General features: G+C 43.2%; 2 protein-coding genes across 5 annotated transcripts in view; both read left to right on the top strand.

Moving 5' to 3' along the window:
- The first annotated feature begins 1,334 nt into the window (after window positions 1-1,334).
- On the top strand, window positions 1,335-14,519 carry LOC133502194 (synaptotagmin-7-like). Its single transcript, XM_061822712.1, has 4 exons — window positions 1,335-1,437; window positions 1,690-1,793; window positions 13,168-13,247; window positions 14,226-14,519. Exons 1-4 carry the CDS (start codon window positions 1,389-1,391, stop codon window positions 14,365-14,367), a joined length of 375 nt encoding a protein of 124 aa, XP_061678696.1. The 5' UTR covers window positions 1,335-1,388; the 3' UTR covers window positions 14,368-14,519.
- Window positions 14,520-19,370: 4,851 nt separating this feature from the next.
- The window catches only part of LOC133502193 (synaptotagmin-7-like), a 40,513-nt gene continuing 34,433 nt past the window's right edge, over window positions 19,371-25,450 (top strand). For 3 of the 4 annotated variants that reach the window (XR_009795388.1, XM_061822707.1, XM_061822706.1), the window contains exon 1: window positions 20,109-22,269. Coding sequence is in view for 3 of the 4 variants with exons in the window: in XM_061822707.1 (XP_061678691.1) it covers window positions 21,158-22,269 (1,112 nt within the window). In the remaining variant the exon portion in view is untranslated. Of the gene's footprint in view, window positions 19,476-20,108; window positions 22,270-25,450 lie in introns of those variants that run through there. The other variant, XM_061822708.1, reaches the window with a different exon arrangement.

Here is a 25,450-nt window from a genome sequence, read left to right as displayed (position 1 = left end):
TGGGAAAAGCCGCGTGACTCAGGTGCCTTTTTTTTTTCTTTTTTTTTTTTTTTAGTTTCTCACACACAGCGACACATGAGCACAACTGGAGGATATCTTCGCCCCCCCACCCCCCTTCTCCAAGTCTCTCACTAGGCGTCCACTGATCCCCATTAATCACCAGTTGTGTTATTTTGTCAGCCTCCCTGGCCACTCCCTTTGCTTGCAGCCTGTCACTTAACAAACTGTGACACATGACAGTGATGCGCATCCCTCAGAGTGATTCCTGCATTTGGCTCCTATTGGAATAGTATCGAAATGCTCCGGTGGAGGAGGGTTGCAGCCATGAGAATTTTATTTTTCTGGTTGCTTATGACAGAATGTTAACATGGCAGCAGTGCTTTCGAGCTTTTCAATTAAACCTTGGGGGAGCAGGCGCAACCTAGCTTTCTACTCATCTGGCAAGACGGGCTACTGTGGTGTAAAATCGGCTCCCTGGGATTGGTTGTTATTATACACAATGAAGAAAACACACTCATAAACGTGAAAAAGTAAACTTTGCTGATTAGGGCCGCACGATATTGGAACAAAATGAAATTGTGATGTTATTTTTAATCTGTATACAGTATACTGTAGATTTGATGTGCAATGATACAGGACGAGTGTTGGGAAAGTTCAATTTGTACAGTAGTAATAGTTCAAAGTTCAGTTCACAATTTGAAAAATGAACTCCTTTAGTTTATTATGCAAAATTTTAAAAAATGAAGTAGTTCATTGTTTTGTTTTTTTTATGTTGCTTGATAGGCTACAACCCTCAAAATACTGCCATTTCATTTACTCGTGCACTCACTGTAGTCGTCTCGCCACCCTAGACTATTTGCATAGTTGCACCATTTGCACAATTGACATTGTCCCATATTATCACACTACTAGTGACTCTAGATTGCATAGGTTTCTTTTAGTCTTTGCGCCATTTGCCCAATGATCAATGCACAAGACTCTTGTTATATTAGTCTTTTCAAACTGCTGTAATCGCTAGAGGACTCAGTATCATTTTGCACAGTTGTCAAAAGTAAATAAATAAAAATGAGTATCGGCTAAAGCATTGGCCTCACAGTTCTGAAGACCCGGGTTCCATCCTGGCCCCGACTGTGTGGAGTTTGCATGTTTTTCCCGTGTCTCCGTGGGTTTTCTCCGGGCACTCCGGTTTCCTCCCACATCCCCAAAACATGCGACATTAGTTGGACACTCTAAATTGCCCCTAGGTGTGATTGTGAGTGCAGTTGTTTGTCTCCATGTGCCCTGCGATTGGCTGGCAACCAGTTCAGGGTGTACCAAGCCTCCTACCCGTTGACAGCTGGGATAGCACTCCCTGGGACCCTCGTGAGGATAGGCGGCTAAGAAGATGGATGAATGGATGGATGGGAAAAATGACAATCAGCATTACCACATATACTGGTAACCTTTTTTTTGCTCGGCGATTGTTTTTGTGATCTTTAAAGCAGCTCCAACTATGGGAGACAAATTCCTCATGTGGTTTGACATACTTGGCAAATAAAGATGATTTTGATTCTGATTTAAGCAGGTGGAAACTAATGAATGCAAAATGGCAGTGTTGACTCTTTCTCTCTTTGTATGTGTGTGTGTGTGTGTGTGTGTGTGTGTGTGTGTGTGTGTGTGTGTGTGTGTGGCGTGTGTTTGTGCACACAGGGTCGGTGTCCCTAAGTGTGTTCCTGGTCTCCCTAGCGGTGACTGTGTGTGCTGTTTGGCTTGTGGCTCTTTGCGGCGTCTGCGGTTGGTGTCAACGAAAGCTGGTGAGTGTAGTCGCACACCAACAAACACACGCACAGTAGCTTCCGGTCACATTAGTAGCTTCACAAAATGCTTATGTTTAAATGTCACTCTGTGCTGTGAATTTCAAATATAAAGGGAAATTTATTGAGGAAATAGCATTGTGCAAACATTTACAGGAATCCCTAATCCAAAATAATGATGCAATGTATTTAATGAAGTCAAATCTTCAGCTTGTTAGACAGCAATTAATGAAAACCGATTACAGAAGCTGAAATGTGGGGCCCCCGTTCCGTCAGTTTCCGAAAACCACGGCAGCTACGGGATTGTAATTCATTCCCAGAAGCGGAAGCCAAGCGTGCTGACACCGACCGCCTCGGTTAGACGACAACAAAGATTGAGCACTGTGACCTCTGTTAAGGGCTCATCATTGTGATTATGTGCTATGAAATGTGATTGATTAAAAGGGAGGCAACCCCTTATCAGTCAGTCCAAGCTGCGTGCTTATTTCTGCACTTATTTCCTGTAAGTTTTCATTAAACCTAGACCTTCACAACCTTCCTGGGGTTGACTAAATAATGATTTTTTTTTTTTTTTTGTAGTCGACAATGTGAAAGTCGAGTCAAAGTCAAAAAACTTGACCTCATTGCTATTTTTTTCGGCACACTAGAGCAGACTCCAAACAATTTTGTCACCAAACTGGTTTCACGGAAATATGTTTTATTGGACTGGAAGAGAAACAAATAAAAAGAAATGATTAATAACACAACTCACCATTCCGCTAATTGTAGTTGGATGTCGCAGGAGTCATCAGCATGTTTATCGTTAATAAACAAGCCGGTCCCTTAGCAGAGTAATAATGCATTACTGTATTTCACTGTTTCTATTTCATCTGTGCTTCTATTATACAGTATTTGAGAATAAACTTCCTAAACTTTTTTTTTTTTTTTTTTGGTATAATATTGCTACTCGTTTGTAGCATATGGCCGTCTACACTGATGTTACGGTCATAAAGCGACACGCGTTGGGGTGTATTGTATCCAACTTTGACAATGGATAAAAAGTTCTTTTTAGCACACAGTTGTCTGTGCATTATGAGACAAAAAACATTTTGAAGACGAAGATGGCGTTTCAGTTTGCGTCACTGCCCTCGTTCCTCTCCGTACCGCCCTGATGTGGATGTTTTATGACCAGCGACAATAGGAACACCCTAAGCTAGCAGCGCTAACCACTATTGTTGTAAATACATTTCCTTGGTTACAATTTTGGTTAAAATTACCCACAAAAGCTTGCACTTTTAAAAAAAATATACAGTATAACGTCCTCATTTTAAAACTGACACTTGTGATTAGTTTGTGCTATTCTGCTGTAGTCTTAAACATGAGATTTTTTTTTCAAAATATGACCTTGAAGCGCCACCCTGACTTTTGTTCATTAGTTTTGTCTGATATTTTCAAAATGTTACACTCTTTGTTACACTTTTAAACACACAAAAGACTTGTGAGCAGTTTCATATTTGTAGTTTTGGACTTTTTTTTTTTTTTAATGGAACATTGACTTTTTTTGGTTTGTCTTACAGTAAAGTGTTTTTCACAGGTTGTGCATATACAATGCAACAAACTTTTTTTTTTAATCTATTTAAATTTCACCATGTTTTATCAGTTATCACTTATCAATTTATTATTTGTGGCAAAACAAATAGTGTACATGGTTAATTAAAAAAAAAAAAAGACCATTGGTGTTTTTAAGAAAATTCCAACATTCCTGTTGATGCATAAAGGTAATCAAAGGTTATTACATTACTTTGAGATAGTTGCACTACTATTACTTTTTTAACATCTTAACTTGTAACCAACTACATTTCCAAAGTAATTGCCGCATCACTGTTTGTCATCCACCACCATCTTATTTTCGTACTCTCGGCCCCACGCTAGATGTCTAAAGACTGTTGCATTGTAGGCCCGACGTTTTGTTGTGCCGTCAGAGAGTGTTCCAGTTCAGTGACAGCACCACCCCGGTGACTCGAGAGTCCTCTGGAAATTGGCCGATTGAAAGACGATAAGATGCAAAACATGCCATTAGTTATTCATCAACCCAAGTGGTCAAGTTGACAGGTCGACTATGTGATTGAACCCCTACAAGAGGGGTCAGGAACCTTTTTGACGGAGAGAGCCATAAATGCCAAATATTTTAAAACGTCATTTCAAAATAGCCATGCAGTATTTAAAGAACTAAATACAAGTGCATTTGCGCATTCATGTAGAACGAACACTTTTAGAGTACAATACAGTCTCTGAAATCTTTTAAATGACATTATGATGTTGCTAACCAATGATGACAAAAGCACTTCTTACCATTAATGCGACTTCAGGTGTTTCCTGGTTTTGCTAATGCCTTGACAGTATGTTTCATACACAGTCAGATTAATCTTCACGCGGGCGTTGAGATTTCCATCCGTTAAACGTGAATGTAATTCAATTTTATTTTCTATTATGCTGGTAGCATGGTGAACAGTTTTTGCCAACAAAGGCGTGTCTTTTATTCATTTGATTATCTTGTCTTGATGCGAACTTGGCAAAATCTTGATTGGCAACGTCGAATACGGACGCTTTGGCATACTCCCCATCTGTGGATTTAAATACACAGCAGAACCCTCCCCCCCCCCCCCTTTGTCAAAAGCGTTTCCATAATTAGTTGTTCCAACACGATCAGCGTTGGACCCTTCTGCACCACTGGACTTCGACTACCATGCCAAAACTATGGCAACCCACTATGGCAAACTGTCTCTACGTCATTTGCGTTGCCTCCCACACCTAACTACGGCAACGCAACTAGAACAAACCTTCTCTGCACGACAAAAATCACATGGACAGCGTGTCGTTATGAGGGCTCGGCGAGCCATATGCAACCACCAAAAGAGCCAGGTATGGCTCGCGAGCCATAGGTTCCCGACCCCTGCCCTACAACGTTACATTAGCAAGCAGTTGCTGTGAAATGTATTGGAGCACAGATGGCAGGTCTTGCCATCCCAGCAGGCTGTGGAGGCAACAAGCTTCTCTACAGAATGTTTGCATTAAAGACACACCCGTAATGGGATTGTAACTAGATTACGCCATTATCACGTATATAAAGCAGGAGGGTAATGATCTCAGCGGCATACTGTCCCTTCTTGTTTCTCTCACCGAAACACGTTATATGAGATATCCCACCTGGAAAGAAATGGAGCAGGGAATAGGTCCCGATTTCCTGTTGCGGAGTGAGGGAGTCGAGCCGCCAGCCCTTTGGAAGGTCCCTGCGGCCCTTTCCGGGTGCTCTGTTGTAAATGGATCTGATTTGCAGCCTCTAACAGAGCTGTTCTAGAAGCAGCAGCAGAGGGCCGACAGAGCGGAGGCTGCACGGCATGAGGCGGCGGGTGATCTGCTGGCCTTGCGACCCGGCCAAGCGCATGCGCACGCACGCGATGATGTCGTGCTTTCCTCTCATGTCACTGCATCTCACTCTGGCGATGTGTGAGGTGGAGGTGGGGTAACGTAGATGTCGATTTAAGCTCCTTGTCTTTCGACCACTTTGGCTGAGAAACTGTCAGCCTCCCACTGGTGTGAAGGCGCATTAAGCTCTTCCCGGTACACGCGCTAGAAAATCAAGTGGAACTGTGACAAAAGGGAGTAATGCACGACAATTTATTGATGACAAATTGTAGTTGCCATTAGTGCTGTTTCCATTTCATGTCATGATATCACCCTTGAAGTCTTATATTTACTATATCCTACATGCACTCATGATATGATTGACATGTTGCGCACACTTCTTCTCAATGAATTGCCTTTTTGTAACTTTTTTTTTACATGCGTCAACAAAGTAACCACATAGACACTTAGGCAACACATGCACAATATAGAAGCTCCAATGCAAGATGTGTGTGTGTGTGTCCATCCATTTTACGAGCTGCTTATCCTCACAAGGGTCGCAGGAGTGCTGAAGCCAAACCCAGCTAATTTCAGGCGAAAGCCAGACTATACCCTGAAATGGTTGCCAGTCAGTCAGTCTTTCACAGGGGACATATTGACACCATCGCAGAGCGGAACTGATCCCACACTTCCTCCGCTGAAGTCAGGCGTGTGTACCACTACGCCATCAGTGACTCATTTTATTTATATATATATGCACACACGTATGTGTATGTATATGTGCAAATCATTGTATTCTCTTTTTATTTACATTTTACTCAATCCCCCCAACTTCATATTGGAATTGGGGTTTGTGCGGCACGTCCCGTATTTATCGTCACTGAGACAGATGATGAAGGCTTAGCAGGCACATCTAGGCCCCCCTTGATCTCTCTTCTTCAGGAGCCGTATATTCCCTGAACTCGTCATTAGAAGGTAAACACACTGCAATTTTCATGCGCACGATGCATGCTTTTTTTAGCGGCCGTGATGTATATTCACGCAAGAGGAATATTTTATCCTTGCACACCACAGTCTACTGTCCTAAACCTTTTTTTTTTTTTTTTTTTTTTTGAAAAGTCGTGTCAGCTTTCATAAGAGCAAATGTTTGCCCGCAGCTTCACGTGTCACTTGTGAGGAGGCCCATGCCAGTTTTGCTTATGATTCATAGGTTAATAGACAAGACATTTTGAGTAAGTGTTGCTTTCGGTTATTTAGCTCCAGCAACCAGTGCAAAAGGTTTCGTTTTAAGACTCCTTGTGTGCATTGGTCTTGAAAGCTCCTTCATGCCACTTGCTTCCTTTTGTGTAAGCTCTTGAATCCCCCATTTCCATACACTACCACCTATTTTTATAGAAATCAATGTGAACCCTCTGTCCCTTTCATAAGCCGCCCCAGAAGCGTAGTTTTTAGTTTTTTAAAATCTTTGTTCAGTCTAGTTGGTTTTGTTGACTCTAAAGACTGTCTGTCATCTGTTACTGGAACCCAAAAAGTCAAACACTATCCCTTCCAGGGCACTGGTCGACCTTCCGTTTGGTTTTTGAATTCAGTGACAAATCATCCCAAAGGAAGGCAGAAATAATTAGATGGCGGCAACGTGGCTCATGTTGTTAGCGAGTTTACCTCCCCGTTTGAAGTTATTGATTGTAATTCAGTAAGAAGCCTGCGTTGTGTTTTATCGGTGTTCTCTATTCCAAGGTGTAATTTGGTGGATTTTCGGGTCTCGCAGGGCACTCTAAATTGGTCAGAGGTGTGAACATAATTTCAAGTGCATGGTAACTTGTCAATATGTAGTTTGCAGTTGATTGACTATTCCAAGGTGTACCCCACCTCTCTTAAAATTAGCTGGGCTAGGCTGCAAGACAGTGTTAAGATAAACTCTGAGAGGTCAAACAAAGCAACTTTTCATATCAAACTTGCCATGACTAAAATGATCAGCGACTAAAAAACATTAAATGTTTGCATTTTATTCATTAGACAAGAATCGTGATGAATGGTTAGCCCATCAAACTGCTCTTGGTTTCAAAAAGGTGGGGGACCCCTGCATGAGAGATTGTAAGTAACAACAACAAATCATTTGCATGCAAGACCCGGCAAAGGGGCAGCACGGTGGTGCAACTGGTTCGTGTGTCTGCCTCACATTTATGAGGACTGGGGTTCAAATGCCAGCCCCACCTGTGTGGAATTTGCATGTTCTCCTCATGGCTGCGCGGGTTTTCTCCAGGCACTCCGGTTTCCTCCCGCATCCCAAAAACATTCTTGACTTGGAGACAACAAATTGCCTTCCCTTAAGTGCAATTGTGAGTGCAAATGTTTTTTTTTTTCCCTATGTACCCTGCAATTGACTGCCACCCACTTCAGGGTGTAGCCCACCTGCTTCCCCCACTTCCGCAACTCTTGTGAGGATAAGCATCTTAGATAATGGATGACTGAATAGACCCAGCAAAAGATTTTTATATAAAGTAAAAAGGACTCAAAATAAGCAATGACTTGCCTGCACCCCAAATTGTGGCTACTGTTTTTTTTTTTTTTTTTTACAAATCCTCTGTATACGGAATTAATTTCCCATCTGTTGTCTTTCAAAAAAAAAATGAAACACTCCCACACTTCTGCCCTTGGCCTCCTTGTAGGCGAGATACGAGTATGTCCATGTCTTCCGCCATGTTTCCTAGCACTGTAATGTGTGTGTAACGGCATCTTCTTCACTGTCTGAGGCATGTTGTTTGTTTCTTTTTTTTCTTCTTCCTTTCCTTCTATGGCTGTCGCATTCTTCTTTCTTGGTTGATTGCTGTGGTGGTGCCAAGTGCATGAGAATGGCCAAAAAACACACAAAACTCGTTTTAAGTTGAGTAGTAACCACTGTCCATAATTTTAATTCATTTTGTGACTTTGTTTGCGAACCAAGACAATGGTTCCCATTGAAATAACTGGAAATTCAAGTAATCCGTTCCAGCCTCAGAACAAAGTTATGTTTGCCTTGTTTTCTGTTGTGCAGTTATACATAATTGCGGAAGACTATAGAACCAAGTGAAAAACAAACGACTATGACTAAATAACACCATGTTTATAAGCAAATTGCTAATAAAATTGTACCTTTTCACATACAGTTCTGTATGCTCTGAAAGATGGAGCCCAGGCAGACTTTCTCCAGCCTCAGTGTAGTTAACCCTCCTTGAAACTGAAGCTGAAAACTAGTGAATCCTTTGTGAGCCGCTAACGATCGTCACGAGCTAGCGACTCCTTCTGCACAGGGAGACTGTGTCACCCATATTAAGTGTCTTTGAGTGTTGATAAATTGCATCACAAATGTGATGAATAATTAGTATGAATAGAAAATTGTATATATGAGAACATTTCACATTTCGCTCGCTGTTTTCACTTTCTTTGGGGGCATACTGAATGCTAGTTTAAAGCAAAAACAAGGAAACCTGACCACCAGTATATATTATAAATCCGGAAACATTTTTTTGAACACTCTGTCAAACAACTGTAAAAAAGAGGTTAACCAGTAATGGTTGTCAAATCATCGCACAACATTTATGTTTTGCTCCTGGCATATCTGAATTCTGTACGAAATTTGAGGATAACATGAGAATAGTTTGTCTATATGTTTTAAAAAAAATTCTGGATCGCGATTTGAAGTCGGAGGTTTTATTTTGTGATGTATTCCAGTGGCAAAACCTTCACATTAAGGATTGTTTTTATGGTCCTTCGCAAATCTAAAGCTCCATTATGGTGAATGATAGCTGTGCAAAACTTAAAGTGGTGAGGCGGGTCTAATGACTATTAAATTCATGTTGTGGAGCTGCAGGTCCTCTGCAGAGGGGCCTCATCTTGTTGGTGTTAGCTGGGATTTTAACACATCACTGCTGATGCTGCAAACATCTGTTTCAACAGCAGTGACTATTTGGCATTCCGAAGGCCTCTGCCGGCTGTGAGCGCTGTGTGGTTTGATCCATGACGTAGCCGAGATTGGACCGGACCACATTCAGAGCTCCTTTTGTATCAACTGTAAGAGCAACATTTTTGTTTTGCGTCGGTTTTGATGTCGGGACTCTGGGGAGAAGGATCACAATGAGGACAGTCGCTGTAGTGGGGGAAATCGATTATTGCAGAGCTTGAATAAAATGAATTAGTCAAATAAATGACCAGCAGTGACAATAATGTAAAGCCCTAATGTCATCAGGGACAGATTGTCCATGATTGTGTTAATATGTGAATCATATGATTCAAAGTTAATTCCGGTTAGCAGACAGATAAACGGTCACTCCTTTCTAATTATGGCGTGATGTGTGTAATATTGAGCGAGCACGTGGACTCTCGCTGTCTTCTCGTTCAAACAAACGCAGCTGGGTGTCGGAGGGCAGTACACTGCCAACTGATGCAGACGGAATGCTAGCTTCTTTCATTCCTCATGTCTAGAGCCTTCGGAAAAAGGGGGTGAAAAAACAGCTCATCTTCTCTGCGGGCAGTCTTCCTCGAGTTGACCCGATCTCACTTTAGGGCTCCTGTGTTAAAACGGGTTGGGTGCAGTTTGCCGCAATTTGAGTCGCTCCCATAATTAGGCCATTACATCAGAGTAGAGCTGTTTTTGAATCGCTGGCTCAGGGCACATTGGCATTGGAATCGTGAAACTCTTTTTGTCATGTGACACACACACAAAAAAAAGTACCAGGTTTAAATTAGACTTAAGTATTTTCAAGGGTATTTGAGTGGAGGATTAGAGGGAAATTGCTCACTCTTCCATTTGGGTTGCCTTAACCCTCATTTGGGGCACTGAGCTGATTTTTCTGTATTGTGCGTGTCGTAAGAGCTTTGTCATATTCATTGCGATGGATCCCTGCAGCATTTATTCATCTTACTTGCACACACACTAATGTTTATTAGGAAGAAGGTGACTGCTCTGAAACTGTTGCATCATAAGTGTGCATGTGCTAGCGGGAATGAAATCCGTGGGACTGTGTCGTTGGTCGCTGATGCTGCACGTTTGAGTCTGTTCTTATTTTTACCACCAGTCCGCTTGAGACTTCCTGCCACTTGCTGCTTCAGTCACTTCGCACCTGTCCCCTTCACTTGTATCCCACATCCTCTGCCCCCTGTCCCTTTTTTCCTCTCTACCTTTGGCTGACACTTTTTTTTTTTATTATTATAAATCTGACTCCTATTTTTAGCTCTCTCTCAGCAATGAACTCTCTCATTTTCTTTGACTTCCCAATGTCCTCAAATTTTCCCACTACCATTGATTGCTATATTACTAGCCTGTCAAAGCTCGCTAAATATTAGGAGGATATTTCACTCCTGGCTATTGTATTGCTGGTTTGCTATTGGTCACAGCTTTTGTTTTTAAAGCTTCTATAATCAATATCTGGGTGTTAGTTGCAAATACAATTAAGAATTACCTGGGCCAAGCAGTTTGCCTGGTGCACTATCCTATACAGCCTAAGGAACTATTTGCATCCTGATGCACTTGGTGAATGAATCATAGATAGATGGGAGTTATTTCAGTCTCTATCAGAAAGTTATACATAAGCACAGTACTGAGTGCTTGGCTCTTAAGGACCGCATTCACGTAGACGGGCTCAATATGGGCCGGTGCGCACTTGAGTGGCAGTCACAAAGCTCTTGGCAAACGTATAGAAATCTTTCTCTAGGCAGGAGTCATCAGTACATCTCCTGTTGCCTTAGTGTGTATTGATCTCGACAACAGTTAAGATCCTAAATATAGACACAAATTTGATCAATACATTTACATTCACAAATCATTCCTGTTGAAGCGTATTGTGGTTTCAAATACTAATGTGGACCTTTTAGAGGTAAGTGTTCTTTTTGTCACATGTACAATGTACAAGAGATTTTGGAAAATTAGCCATGGTCATTTGTTATAGGCATCCACTGACTGTCTGGGCTGACCAGTACAGTATGGCTAAGAGAACAATAATGATAATAAGCAACAAAGCAAGATTCACTGAGTTTCAGAATGTGTGCAGAGTGCGCCTGCCTCTCGGCGGTGGGCTCCGAGCTGCATGTTCAGCTTAGTGCTATCACAAGCACGACTATCATATGCCGTTCTAACTTGCTCGGTAGTGTAAATATTTGCATTTTGCGACATAAACATTAAAACTTGTTTGCGGCATATTACTCGATTGGACAACAGAGTTATACAGTATAACGATCCAATCGTGTTAGTGGTTAATCGAGTTTCACCATTGCCATGTACATGTGTTCTCGGTTCTCAGAAATCGCAGTGTAACTTTTTAGTTAGTTGTTAAGTAATGGCGCGTGGGACTTAGATAGCGTGAACTGAGCGATGGTGTGTTCAAAGTTTTACCATGCCGAACGAAGGACGAAGATAGAGCGAGGGCAATTGACAAGGATGCTGGAATCAAAAACTGTTTCAGACGGGCATAGCTTGAAAAAAGTGTAACCGTGCAGATAGGACCGAAAACGGTATCATGTCTAACCGAACACACACAAAAAGTGGAAATTCCCGGCAAAGTGCTGTGTACTCTGTGTTCCGATAGGAGCAAAAAATATGCAGGAGGAAACTCTCTCTCACCCCCCCAGGTCCCCCGCATCGACAGACATTTTCAGTGTTTTTCCAAATTGGTTATTCTCATCTCCGTATAATAAACAATTTGTGAATACTCAATACTACATAATTAAAACTTAGCTGAAATTATTTCACGGAAACTAGACACTAATTATTTTAACTTAAAATATTTGAAGAACAGAAATTATATTTAAACTCTTACATCCATATTATTGTTTTTAATAATTTGTTGCACATGTATAGCGGTTCAAAATGTTGAAATCTTGCTTAAAACTGGTGATACCATAAACTGTTTATAATGGTGAATTTTTGACAGTGGAGAAGATTACAGCAGGGGTGCTCAATGCGTTGATCGCGATCGACTGGGCGTGCCCCCCCCCCAAAAAAAGACTTCAGCCAATGTTCCCTCTAAACTGTGTGGTTGCGCAATTGTGCACCGCTGATGCACTCTTCGCAGATATGCGTTGCACACAAAAAAACAAGTAATCCAATGCAAATTGAAAGTATAACATACAGCTATTCATTTTGTGGCATTTTGCAATGTGTTTCAATGAGTGAGGGATGAGTGCTTGTTACATCCGGTGGCACAATTCACATACGTACTGGAAAAAATGAAAAGAAGAAGCCACTGTTTTTTTTTTAGGCAGCACACAGAACTTTCTCTAACACCAACCGCTGCTCCGCCACACACACTATTTCCTGGTTTACCTTACAACCGCCCCCCCAACCCTCTCTTAAAGACATACACCCATAATTACAAATGTTACAGTACTTACTGTTGCGTTCCATCCAAAACAGTGATGCTCCATGATGGTGTGCCATGTTCCACGCCACTAGCCTGCAGCTTTGTTAGATCCACACACCATGCCTTTCATCATCATTTGGAAGATAGGGCATATTTTGACTTGTCCTTTCTTTGCCTCAAATGTCTCCAAGCATCAACGCAGACTACCTGCATTGTGACGATGGCCAAACATCATTGATTCTGATGAGCGTTCCTAGCAGAATTCGCCCAACATACCTAACTTTTTCAATTGCCATTATTTCCACGGTAACGACAGGTCATGCTTGAGGAGTTTGAAATCACAATGGAGCAGGACTTTCAGGGCGCATCTCTCCAGTGCCCAGAGAATTGCCTTTAATTAGGCAATTGCCATGTAAATTTCTGGGTGGCTCCGATTGATAATCACAGCCAGCAGAAATGGCACACCAACACAGATTTGATTAAACTCCGATGAGTACAATCAGGAGACCATCAGGTAAAGGACTGGTGTTTCAGACATAATAGGGGTTGCATCAAAAAAAAAAAAAAATGCTGCTTCAAAAGGATGAATGCATGCAATAACCCCCCCCCCCCCCCCCATACTTTATCTGTCTTCTCCTCCCTGCACTTGGATCAAGGGGAAGAGAAATAAGCCGGGAGTGGAAACAGCCGACACTCCAGACTCGGCACGTGGGCGAGGGGAGAAGAAAGCCATCAAGTAAGTGCCTGGTAACTGGTTGGTCTTGAATAATCTGGTGGTAATGACGTGCATTTGGTGACGCTTTAAGGCTTGCAATTTAAAGACTGACAAAAAAAAAAAAGTCAGGGGAAGAAAAGAGTTCTGTAGGAGGGTTAATGATTTAATGATTATAGATTATATCAGCCTCATGTTAACTGCGACTGCAGATACTATATAATATATAATTCCTTATGTGCAGGCAGTTTGCCTTGCCCATGTTAACTTTGATTAAATAGCTGCGTGTGCCTGTCCGTGCGTGGTGGCATTCATTTTGTCTTTGCGAGTTTAAAGGTATGAAATGGTGTTCAAGGTGCTTTTCTCCTTCTGATGAATTGAGGCTATAGGTCAATTCTGGAAAATGTCAGCTTTGTAATGCTAAGTACAAATCTTAATTCCGCAAATGTCTTTTTAACCTGTTCGTCGCCACTTCTCTTATATGCTGCTTTTCCTGTTTTCTCTGAATGTTCTGCTTTCCCTTTTATTTCATACCTTTTAATGAAATTCTAAAGATGGTTATGTGAATGTTTAGTTATTTGGGTGCCTTATTATTATGATTTTCATTTGATTTTATTTTTGCACTTACTCACGGGCTCAAGCCGCATTGATGTGCTCTGTTGTTCATCTCCGCTTCCAACTCTACTCTCCTATTCGTGCATTGCCTTTTGTCTCCTGTGCCGCAGCTCTGACCACTGCTGTGTGACTTGTATGACATCAGTGATTCTGCTCACCTTTTCCTTCTCTACTACTGTGATTTATTTCTCTGCCACCTCTTGTGCATTCGTGTCTTCTTACTTGTCATGTTGAGGACAGGGGTGGGGGGTTTCTGAACGCTCACGCTAATGTTTGTCACCTGCCATGCTAGGCGGGAAAAAAATGTCATTACATGCTATTGTGGTCCTTTTTCCCCCTCTTGGTATCTCTCTCTTTCAAACCGCTGTGGTGACTCTTCCAATCCAGGCTGGAAAACAGCCTCCCATTTCATGCAGCTCTAAGACCGACTCCTCACCAAAGCGAGCGCTCGCATCATCTCCAGAGAAGGAACGCTTTTGTTGCAAAGTGTTGGTTGGTGCCCAGGCTGTCCGCAGTTGTGTTGCTCTGACCTGTCTTTCTCTTTGGCCACAGTGATCTAGACAGAGACTTTTGGAATAACAATGACAGCAGCACAGTGCAGCAGAGGTGGAGCTCCTATCCGCCGAAGGAGTTCGTACTTAACATTTCTCCCTATGCCCCATACGGAGACCCCCGCCTCACACTCAAGTGAGTCTTGGTCCAAGACTGGTAAGAGTCTTCACCCTTGAGCAGGGCTGTAATGAGACAGGGACACCACCACTCCTTTCCTTTTTTTCTTTGGTTCTTTTCTTAACTCTTCCCCTCTCCCACTGGCTTCACTGTCCCCACTACTTACCACTCATGTAATTGAACCATTCAATGTGCCTGTCAGACAATACTTTGAATTGAATGTAAACTATTTTGATTATTTCTCATCAGAAACTAGGGGAAAAAAAAGGCTTTTAAAGGCCACTGCAGAAATATTTTCATCCATTAGAAAATACTATACTGTACTATAATGTGGTTTTCATGACATAACAAAAACGAATGCACCCAATGTTATCATACTGGAGGCCATAAATGGTTGCTAATGATTAGTCATAATCTGCTCTGGAAATACGAGAGGGCAAAATGTCATACACGCACATTCCAGCCCCCCCGCGACAGTCTTCTGATGGTCACTGCAAAGCAAAGCAGCGCAGCCCCTCAACTCCCTCTGGCTCCTTTCTCCTGATCCTCCTCACTTCCCCGTCACCTTTTAATGAACACCCAGGCGCATGTCCCGATGGCCGCTCCGCTCCCTACAGCCCTGCTGGTCATACTAACTCCTGACCTTTAACTTCTCACCTCTCTCCCATGGAACGTAACCATGGAGACGGACAACCCTCGTAGCCTTGTAATCTCAATGATGTCTAAACTTTAACCCCCCCCCCCAACCCCCTCCTTCTTTAATCTTCCCCCAAACCTTGTGTGTGCGCTTTTTGTGGAGGGTTGACCGTTACACAAGGTTGCGGTGTGATGCCAGTGTTCACCTGTGGTTGACATTCGTCTGTGCCCTTCCTCTGATCCCTCATTTTATCTCTAACGTCAACGACACTAACACCGTAACACTTGCGCTGCATCTACTGTCAGCCACGACGGGAGATCAGGCATTTTGACGTCGTGCAATAAAAGTCATGTTTGGAATCCAGTAAAAGCTCGAGCAAGGTCAGACTTATCTCCCTCCAGGCAGTCTGAGGGCTCTCGGTTGAGATTCCCTGCTACCAGGAATCTGTCAGATCAACTGTCTAATGAATGGTCATTTTTAATAGGCGGCGCTGTTGAGAAATGTGTGCTAAATGGCCTGGAGAGATGAGGCTGCAGTGTGCTGGTGAAGGTGCTGGATGCATGGTTTTCCTGACTTAAAAACTCCACCAGAAGATGATGGCTGCTGCTCCTGTAGCCTTACACAAGCCTGCGGTGCTTGTGTTTTGAGAAGTTCATTTTTTTCCAAATAACCCTTAAGGTTGGCATTTATTGTCCATAAAGGTGCTTTATGCTCCAGTTATTCTTTTGTCCACTCATAGTAATGGACAATTTTCCCCTGCAAAAATGGCAAATGGATTTCTTTCCCAATAGCGTGCCAGAAAATATAGTGGCATTGAAAAATGGAAGGAATCAGCAATTTGTTATCATAAGGGGAGATGGGTGATGACCTCCTGACTCTGACAAGTTACTTTATATGATCCTCTAGCAGACAGCTACAAAATCATATTCCTATTTAAGAATCCCTTGAGATCAGCAGCTTTCAGCTTTCTGCAATGATATTGGGCATCATTTATCAAACTGCTTACTATCTCAAATGATACATCTTCGTTTTTAAGGAATTACTATATTTGAAAGTCAATCCCACCATTTGAAAACCATTTCCAGTGTATTTATGTAGATATAGTGACGATGACTCAATTGTAAAAATTGAGAGATCGAACTGTGTATATACACTAAAGAGTATATGATACTTCATCAGAGGCGAGGAACCGTCAAGGAAAATGTGGCTATATCACTTTTACTCCCTGTGAAGGGATTAATGCCTGACTTTACTGCAGCATTCCCGTAAATACTTGTTGATTTACAGCCCCATTCATTTCCATGTTCCCACTTATTATTACAAGAGAACACCTTGTCCACTTTACATTCAGCTCGGTAAACGATGCCCGTGTCATCCGTGTTGACCATTGCTCCAGCAGTGTCATCCATGCTGTTGTTGTGATTGATGACTTTTCCACATGCGCATTCAAGTCACTTGGTCACGGTCAAATGTGAAGGTTGACTTTCAAAGAGAAGTGAGACAAATATTAGCGTTCCCTGATCTCGGCATTCGTGATTCCTCGTGTTTTGGCTCCACAGGAGGACTGTGCATGTTAATGTAAAAGCAGTCATGTCACCAGAGGGCACTAAAGTGCTTTGTTTTTTTATTACCACTGCTTTCAAATTTGAAATCATTTTGTTCAATCCCCAACATAGCGTTGGGCTATCATTTGATTTGGTAAAAATAATCGAAGCACTCAAGTATTAATTGTTTTTGTGGTGACTTTTAGATCTCATTTAAGCTCATTACGACCTCATAATTCATAACCTTAAACCGTGTCTGTTTTTTCCCCCCTCTCATAAGTTGACCAAAATACGCCAGTCTTATGAAACTGATACACTATATGGGGAAAAGTATTGGATAACTTATATTTCATGGTAGCACCTAATTGAGTCTTTGAGGAATCCTCTTATAAAAAATCCATAGGCACTAAATCCGAGTTGCTCTTTGCAGCACAAGGTTCCACTCACTTTGGAACACATTCTCCAGCATTTTGTAGTATCCATTTTTTTATCCATTAGTCAGAAGAATGCAAAAAGTACAAGCCCACCTCATTCTAGGTATCATGAAAAGCGTCATGAATGGGGCTGGAGCACTGCCAGGATGGGTTGAGCCTGTTCACTGGCCACCTCTGGCACTCGTAACAGCTGTTGCGCATTCGTCATGTTAATTGGCTGTGTATTTATGTTGGAGTTTTCGTCACACGCATTTGCCAGTTCATTGAGTTTGCACCGGGTCACCGGGTGAGGACACTGCCTCTGAAATAAAATGCACTGGGCATTATGCCTTTGTCTTGGAGTCCTGCATTTGGGTCCTCCCCAGCACTGATGGTTCGTGACAGAATGAACTGGCCAGACACGAACCCAGGCCACCTGTACACGGCCGCCTGACAACTGTGTCTCGGTGGCAATCTGTCCACGGCCGCCTGACGACCGCGTCTTGGCGGCGACAACCTCTCCACAGCCGCTTCACGTTCCTGTTTTGGCGGCTTCGGCGACTGGTTCCTGGCAGCTTTGCGACCAAACCTCGGTAGTGACCGATCCACGGCTGGGGAAGTGGGGTTTGTGCCTTTTCCTGGCATCTGGCATCTGGGATCCGCGCCTTGGGGGGGGAAATTCTGTCATGAGCGGGGCTGGAGCACTGCCAGGAGGGGCGTGGCCTGGTTACCGCTCTGGGCGGTGCCACCTCTGGCACTCATCACAGCTGTTGCGCTTTCGGCATGTTAATTGACCATGTATTTATGTTGGAGTTTTTGTCACGAGCATTTACCAGTTCATTGAGTTTGCACCGGGTCACTGGGTGTGCACACTGCTTCTGAAATAAAACCCACTGGGCATTATGCCTTTGTCTCGGAGTCCTGCATTTGGGTCCTCACCCGCACTGATGGCTCGTAACAAGAAGGTCTTCTGATGGTATAGAGGTGAGATGATCCTTCTCATCCAACCACTCCTTTACCGACCTTGCTTCTTCCACTTGTCCACAGTGCCCGTCCCCAAAACAAAACCCGTTAACTTGGAAGAAGAGAATATAACGACGGTGTCCTAGACAATCTTCCCCTTTGAACGTGTCCATTCCTCGACTCCTTTGCTACTTTTGCTGGATTTGTGTAGATATAAGGCGACCTTGATCTGCAGAGGAGGTTTGGAACTGCATTTATTCAGTGTGACCAAAAGACCTTACCCTGTGACTTAACATGAAGATGTTGCACTCCCTAAACACTTCCACTTTGCAGTAAGACCACTTGCAGTTCATCTGGAATCTCCAGCAGGGAAGACAAATCACTGACTTTTTTTTTTTCTCCAAAGATGGCCTATTTAATTCATAAGAATAAAGTTTCGTGAGCTCTTTCAGTGAAAACCCGCATCTCATTCATAATACCGTATTCCAATACTTTTGTCCATATGTTGTATTTCACATCTTCTTATTAGCGTATTGCTAAGTGGCGATTAAATTGTAGGTAGAATATCAGGGATTTGTCTGGAAAAAAATTTCAATCAATCTTTTCAACACGATAAAGGCAAATTTCATTGCGACAAGCTCTTCAAAATGGTCTATTATCCTCACTCTATTACAATCCATCGCTCTTGTGGCTATCATTGAACTGCCTTGTACAGCGACACGTCTCGAGCCCCAAACGCATAAAAGAAGGTGGGAACGAGCGTTTAATAGCCAGCATCCACACACTGCTGCTGCTTCTCCTGCTGGTGAATGCTGGCAGCTTCGAGATTGTTCCTCTCGGTCCGGACGGAGTGACCTTGTTGGTTTTCCACCTTCCACAGGCTCCCCGCAAATGCTTCTCCCCCCCCCCCCCCCCCGCTCTCCACTCCCCATTTCTGTGTTTGAACACACTGGACTCCAGACCTTTTTCATTTACCTGCTTCTCACTGGGCTTGGAAAGCTGTCTTCGCACACACTCTACTAATGTGTCTCACCTACTTAGCCATGTGGTTGCTCAACCTCTTTTCCTGTGTTTATGTCGTGTGTTTGTGTGTGTTTCTCTTTGTCCCTCACATGCATTTTTTTGTTTTTTTTTTCCTTCCTCCTCTGCTTGCCGGTGCTCTCTCTCTCTCTCTCTCTCTCTCTCTCTCTCTCTGTATCCTCTCTCTGCTTCCATACATCTTCACCTTGTCTGCCTCCCCTAGTGGGGCAGTGTCAGGGTGTCAAAAGGGGGCAGCAACTGGGCATGGGGATGATGGGGGTGGGCCTTACCGCAGTGACAGCATGAAGAGCATGATGACGGAGGGAGCGAAGGCCGGGCGATGGCAGACTGTCCAGGGCCATATGCAGTCTGGAGGATTCAAACCGAGCAAGTGAGTTTAGCCTGCCGCACGCCGAGTGACTGAATGGTTGCACAGTGTGCAGGGTTTCTGCAGCCACTTTTCATGAGCGGTTGACCCTCGACAACTATTTTTGCTGCGATTTGAAATTATAATTGCAGAAGAACGGTATTGGAATGACACAGATATAACGGCAATTAAAAATGGCCAGAATGCATCAGATGACCTTGCACAGACCCCAAACCATAACAGTACAGTAAAAACAGGATACGTGTTTTTTTTCAAATAATTAGAGTTATAATTTCATATGCACCTGTCGCTTAAAAAGTGAAGTGTGGAGAGTCTCTGTTGCAGAAATGCAAAAGTGCAGTCAGTGAAAGGGGTGGAAATTGACCACAGCCCCCACACCCAGGTTAAGAACACAGCTGATAAGAACACAAGAGGTCGCAGTATTGTGTGCGGTAATGTCAAATGCGTGGGGTTGCGGGTGTGAGTCGCTGACTGTAATTTGGTTGTTGTGCTGTCCAATCGTTTGGCAGCATTGTGCAGCGGGCCTTATCTGGAAAGAGGACAAGTCTGTTGCACAATTTAAAATGAGCAGAAGCTATGTTTAGTGTTCTGACTAAATTCAGGAGGGAGGTGGGGTTCAGGTGTCAAGGTGAGCATGCGGGCACAGATCTTGCTGTGAACCCAATTTGGACCTTGAGCTGACACCATGCTGACTCAAGCCTTCAGCTCAACTGCACAATGTCACCAAATTGGGACTGCACTGGCTGTAAGCGCGCTGGCTGAAATGAAACACAGAAAAGTGTAACTTCCACACAATGGCTAAAATGGATGTCATCCTTCTGGCGCAGAGTTCATGTCGAGTGCGTTATTTCACTCTCCCGTTACGGATGACATCACTGAGACTATATTTAACACATATGAGGCTGTTAATTTTCAGTTGGGCGTGATTTTTGCACCTTCCTTCAGCACCTTGTGATTTTCTTCCAAAGCAACACATTCACACTCTTCACTACCTCATCCCTCATCTGCTCAACCCCCCACCGCCCTCCACCTCCCCACCCTTTCTTTTTTACCCCTTCTCTATAATTGGTTTCTATTTTCAGGCAGCTATAAGAGTCTGTGTCTCGTGTTTGTGTCTCTCACCCCATTTCCTGACTGTCCTCCATCGTCACCCTCTCCTGTTATCACTCTCCATCATACTGTCTCTGTATACAGCCACTCCTACTAGTCTCTAAATCCCGTTTCACTTCAGATCAACCTCTTATTACCCCTTTTATCGTTTATGTATGACCATTAAACATGATTAAGGGTGCACGGACGAGCAACATTGGAAAATAATGACAGTTGAATTCATGCAAAACAGAGTAAACTGGGGGAAATAGCGCTCATGACCTAATTCAGGTGGTCCGGGTTGTGCAGTCAGCTGACATTGGAGAATATATTTAGTGGACAGCAAAAAGTTTATAGAAAGAATGCATAGAAGACTAGGGTTTAATACTTTCGTGTAAAAAAAACAAAGTATGTCATACAGCTTTTATGATCATGTTACTGCTAAAAGTGCTAAAGTAGAGACTGTTAAAAGGGGAGTGGAAATGGAAACTTGAAAGAGGGAGGGAGACATGGTGTAGCAGGCCTTGGTTGGCTGCTGAACGTCTCTTGAGAGGCATCATGTGTTTAAAAGACCCAAAAACACTTGGAAAGAAAGGATGAGAGGCTGTGAGCTAATTTTCACTAGTGTGCGAGGAAAAATGGGGATATCTCGTCAGACTAAAAAAAACTCACCAGGAAGGCCTGGAAGCTGCAAAGCAACAAGCCAAACGTCACAGAGATGCCTCGCGCCCGTTCGGACTCCACGCATCCGACCGCCGCAACCTCGAAATGCTCTTTCGCGCCAGCAGCAGGCTCACGCGGCGCAGACACGGAAGGCGCACTCGCACGTGACACAGGCGCGCAGGGCCAGCACACAGCTGGCACACGGGTGGCTGACACCGGCGTGCAACTGGCAGACAGCGCAGGGTGCTCACTCGGGCTGCACCTTCTACTGCTATTTCTGCTACTGCTGTTACTACTGTTGCCTCACATTGCTCTCCTTCTCTCTCCTCCTCCTCCTGTCTCCAACCCCACATGCTCCACCCTCTGACTCCTTCTCCAACCATCCATCCGCTTCCTCTTCCTCCCTGCCGACATCAACTTCCTGTGTGGACGAACATTCAATCCGTCCTGCCGTCAACCTGACTGTTTCTGCCGGGTCTCCTCGCTACATCTCATCTCCTAAACGTCTCACCTCCTCTTGCCCTAACACCTCTCCCGATTCCTCTTCTGAATCGCCCTCTTTCCATCGCCATGTCCTTTGCCGGCCGTGGCCATCGTCTCGTTCTCTTTCTTCCCTGCTCCTCTGCCCTCCCAGCTTTGGGGATCCAGCCTTATCCTACGCGTCCACTCTGGAACACATCCCCTCTGGGCCGACCCGCCCTCGGACGCTGCTACGCCAGCAGAGTCTCCAACAGCCCCTCATGAACCCGCCGGGGTCTGGATTTGGCCATCCGCCCACCACATCCCAGAGTTTGGGACAATTACACACAGGTCCTGGACAGCCCAGGGGAGGCGGGGCTGCTGGGAGAGGAGAGGCAGGTGGTGGAGGTGGTGAGGGTGGGGGCGCAGGTAAAAGAGCTGTTCCACGAGCCACGCCGGGCAACGCTGCAGGTGCCTCTCGCTATAGAGGAGGTGGTCCAGGAGGGCGCTCGCGGGCCAACCCTGGCAGTTGGGATTACATGATGGACCAGATCCGGAATCGCGGCCTGGATGTCAAATCCTTCCTGTGAGTCTTTACCTCAATATGTTTATGAAATCTGCTCATCCTTAAGCCTTGTTTTTTTTTTTTTTTTTAATCTTAGTAAGTGTATCTAATATGTTTGAATGCTATATGGCGTTATTAAATTTAATTTCCAGCTAATTCTCATCTCAACATTACATGTCTGTGCGTTGTTTGATTATATTCTATTTTAATTTGTAGCTCTGATCCAGGGAAGGATATTACATTAAAATGTGCACACGGGCTTATTGCGTGTGCATATACTTCATGAGAGTGCAAGCATCATTGTTATTCCACTGGAACTTTGAGTCAAACAAATTAATATTAATCATGTATATGTATGAAGACACTTCTGGCGGTGTTCATGCATACCATATTAATGTTGAAAGATTAGGTCGTAGGCAGATGAGCCTGATGTTGGCCTGTTTGGAAAAATCCGAAATATAAATGTTAATATATGTTGTTGGCTACAAGTGTTGTTTTTGAGCCGGATCAACATTTATCATTTGGCTGAGACAGGGTGTAGCTCATTGCTATTGAAATTGCATTTTGTGTCAGATTTTCTTGAACGTAGGAGGATGGGTAATGTTTGACTTCTGCGCTCATCTAAATATTTGATGATTAAATGATCGAAACAACTGAAAATGGTAATGCCTGCTGCCTAAGCAGTAATGACTTCAAGTGCATTACATTACTAATTATCCAGCAATATGTCAAAAGCCTGTTCGAGCCTAACTTTAAATTAAATATCACAACACTTGTGGGAACTGGTGAGCAATTTTCAGCTGTTATTTTAATTCATGATAAAATGTTATGGACTCCTGGTTAGCACACCCGCCTCACAGTTCTGGGGATCCGGGTTCAAATCCGACCTTGCCTGTATGGAGTTTGCATCTTCCCTCTGTGTCTACCAAGAACACGCCTGGTAGGTTAATTGATGATGAATTGCTAAATTGCCCATAGGTATAAATGTGAGTGTGAATGTTTTTTTTGAAATTATTATTATTTTAAATATTTGCCCGGCAATTGGCTGGCGACTAGTTCAGGGTGTATACCCTGTGTCCTCCCCAACGTTAGCTGGGATAGGCTCCAGCACACCCACGACCTTAGTGAGGATAAGTGGTGTATGTATGTATGTATGTATGTATGGATGGATGGATGGTCTTTATACCACATGCACTGCTAATCAGCAAAATCTGTTTGGATGGAATTCAGCTTGTCCCATGCAATTGTGTTTATAATATTCATGAGATGTCAGTGACAATTTCTACATTTTACAGTCATACAAGCCCACTCAATTATACACAATGCCCTCTTTTATGCTAACCGTAAACCTGGGCTGCTAGCATGCTGACTTTTGTCTGCGTGGCCACATCACGCAGGCCATGTGTCACTGTACATCAGTATACGAGCAAGGGTTAACCAGCTGAAGCATTGATTTTATGTCCACAGCACCATTACGCCTACAACATATTGTTACTTCAGGCCATAAGAGGATGGCGTCACACAGGGGAGGAGGGGTGGTGCAGGCATGAGGAAGGACACTGCTGAGGTACATGTATCTTCTATCAACTTTTGCGTTGATTCTGCGCTACAATAGCCTTTTTAACATTAGCTTGACTTTTTTGATGTGAGTTTTTAGGTACCGTGAGTGTACAAGAGTGACACAGTGGGACAAATGCCTTTAGCTAACTGAGCATTAGCAATGTTGCTCATGCAAGCACCAAGGTCATCGCGTGAACTCCCCATTTTGTCAGCTCGTCATTATAACTCTGCGATAGAAGTTGTTATTAGCGTATTTCTCTGCAACTCGAAAACCTCAAATGACCCGAGCCATTGTTCAAACTAGATCATTTCAATCTCTACCAAACAGGTGAACTATTCCTGAGTGAAATAGGCAATGTCTTTGACCCAGACAGATATCTAGTCTTTGAGGTGTTTTACCAAATAATTTCACACGAGATACAACTGCCTTTTAGCCTTAATAATGTGTCATTAATATCTGTAATGTCATTAACGCCCCACTTTGCCTAAATTCAGAAGTGTAAATGCTCCAAGTAATGAGGAAAGGGTGAGCCACTAACCAGACATTATCCTCTTCCATTGTATTAAAGAGAAAATAGCAAACTACTTTTAAAGTTATTTCATTCAACAACAAGAAAAGTTCAATTAAACAGAGAACAATTAAGAATGGGAAGTGTATGAGTGGTTAGCAAGTCTGCCTCACCGTCTGAGGTTCAAGGTTCAAATCCTGTCTTTGGCATACCTGTGTGGCGTTAGCATGTTGTTCCCATAATTGCTTGAGCTTTGTCCAGGTTAATTCAAGACTCCAAACTGTCCATGGTTGCGGATGCGAGTGCGACTCATTATTTATCAATCGTACCGATATACTTTATGCCATGTGATTGTCTAGCACCCAGCCCAAAGTTAGCTGTGACAGGCTTCAGCTGATGCTCGATTTTAATGAGGATAGTTTAAGTTGAAAAACGGGAAAAAGTTGACACTATTAAAAAGTGTCCCTAAACAGAAATGATTATTTTGACAAAATAAAGAAATATTTGTATGGCAATATTAAACCATTCAACAGCCTAGTCTTGTTTCAGGAACCAGTTTAAATATGTGCAGATTTTGTTAAACCACGTAATCATTCTGGAAAAAAAAAAAACAAAAAAAAAAACATTGGAATTGGGATACTGCAATGCCAATTTGCAGCACTTTGAAAATGAGCCAAACAGAAAGTTTATGCTAATGCTAATCGCTCGCTGCACTCTCAAGATGCTACTACACTATTTACTTTACCGGTATAGAACTATATCCGTGAGGCCTTATCCAGCCATTTGTAATCATTGAGCTTTTTTAGGTTGTTGAAGTTTGTTTGAGATGGGGTTACTATTTTATTTTTAGTTTTTTTAAATGCACAATGTGGGACATCATTGGTTAAATTACGACCTGGGATGTTCCTTCATCTGCTAGAATGACAGAAAAGGTGGGGAACCACTGATATAAATGTGTAGCTAAAGATTATTAAACTGCTTAATCCTTCTGCAAGAAAAGCTCTGAATTGCATTCAAGAAAGGCAAAATTACGAAGCAAAGGGGGGATATATTTCTGCAGCCTGACAGTACCATATTTCCTAAGCGGCGGTACAGTAGTGGCATCAGCGGCTTAAGCTATAGAAGCGTGGCTG

The sequence above is a fragment of the Syngnathoides biaculeatus genome, chromosome 6 (assembly GCF_019802595.1).
Source record: "Syngnathoides biaculeatus isolate LvHL_M chromosome 6, ASM1980259v1, whole genome shotgun sequence".
NCBI lineage: Eukaryota > Metazoa > Chordata > Actinopteri > Syngnathiformes > Syngnathidae > Syngnathoides > Syngnathoides biaculeatus.
Note: the sequence above shows the minus strand (reverse complement) of the source record. Positions and strands in the feature narration are given on the sequence as shown.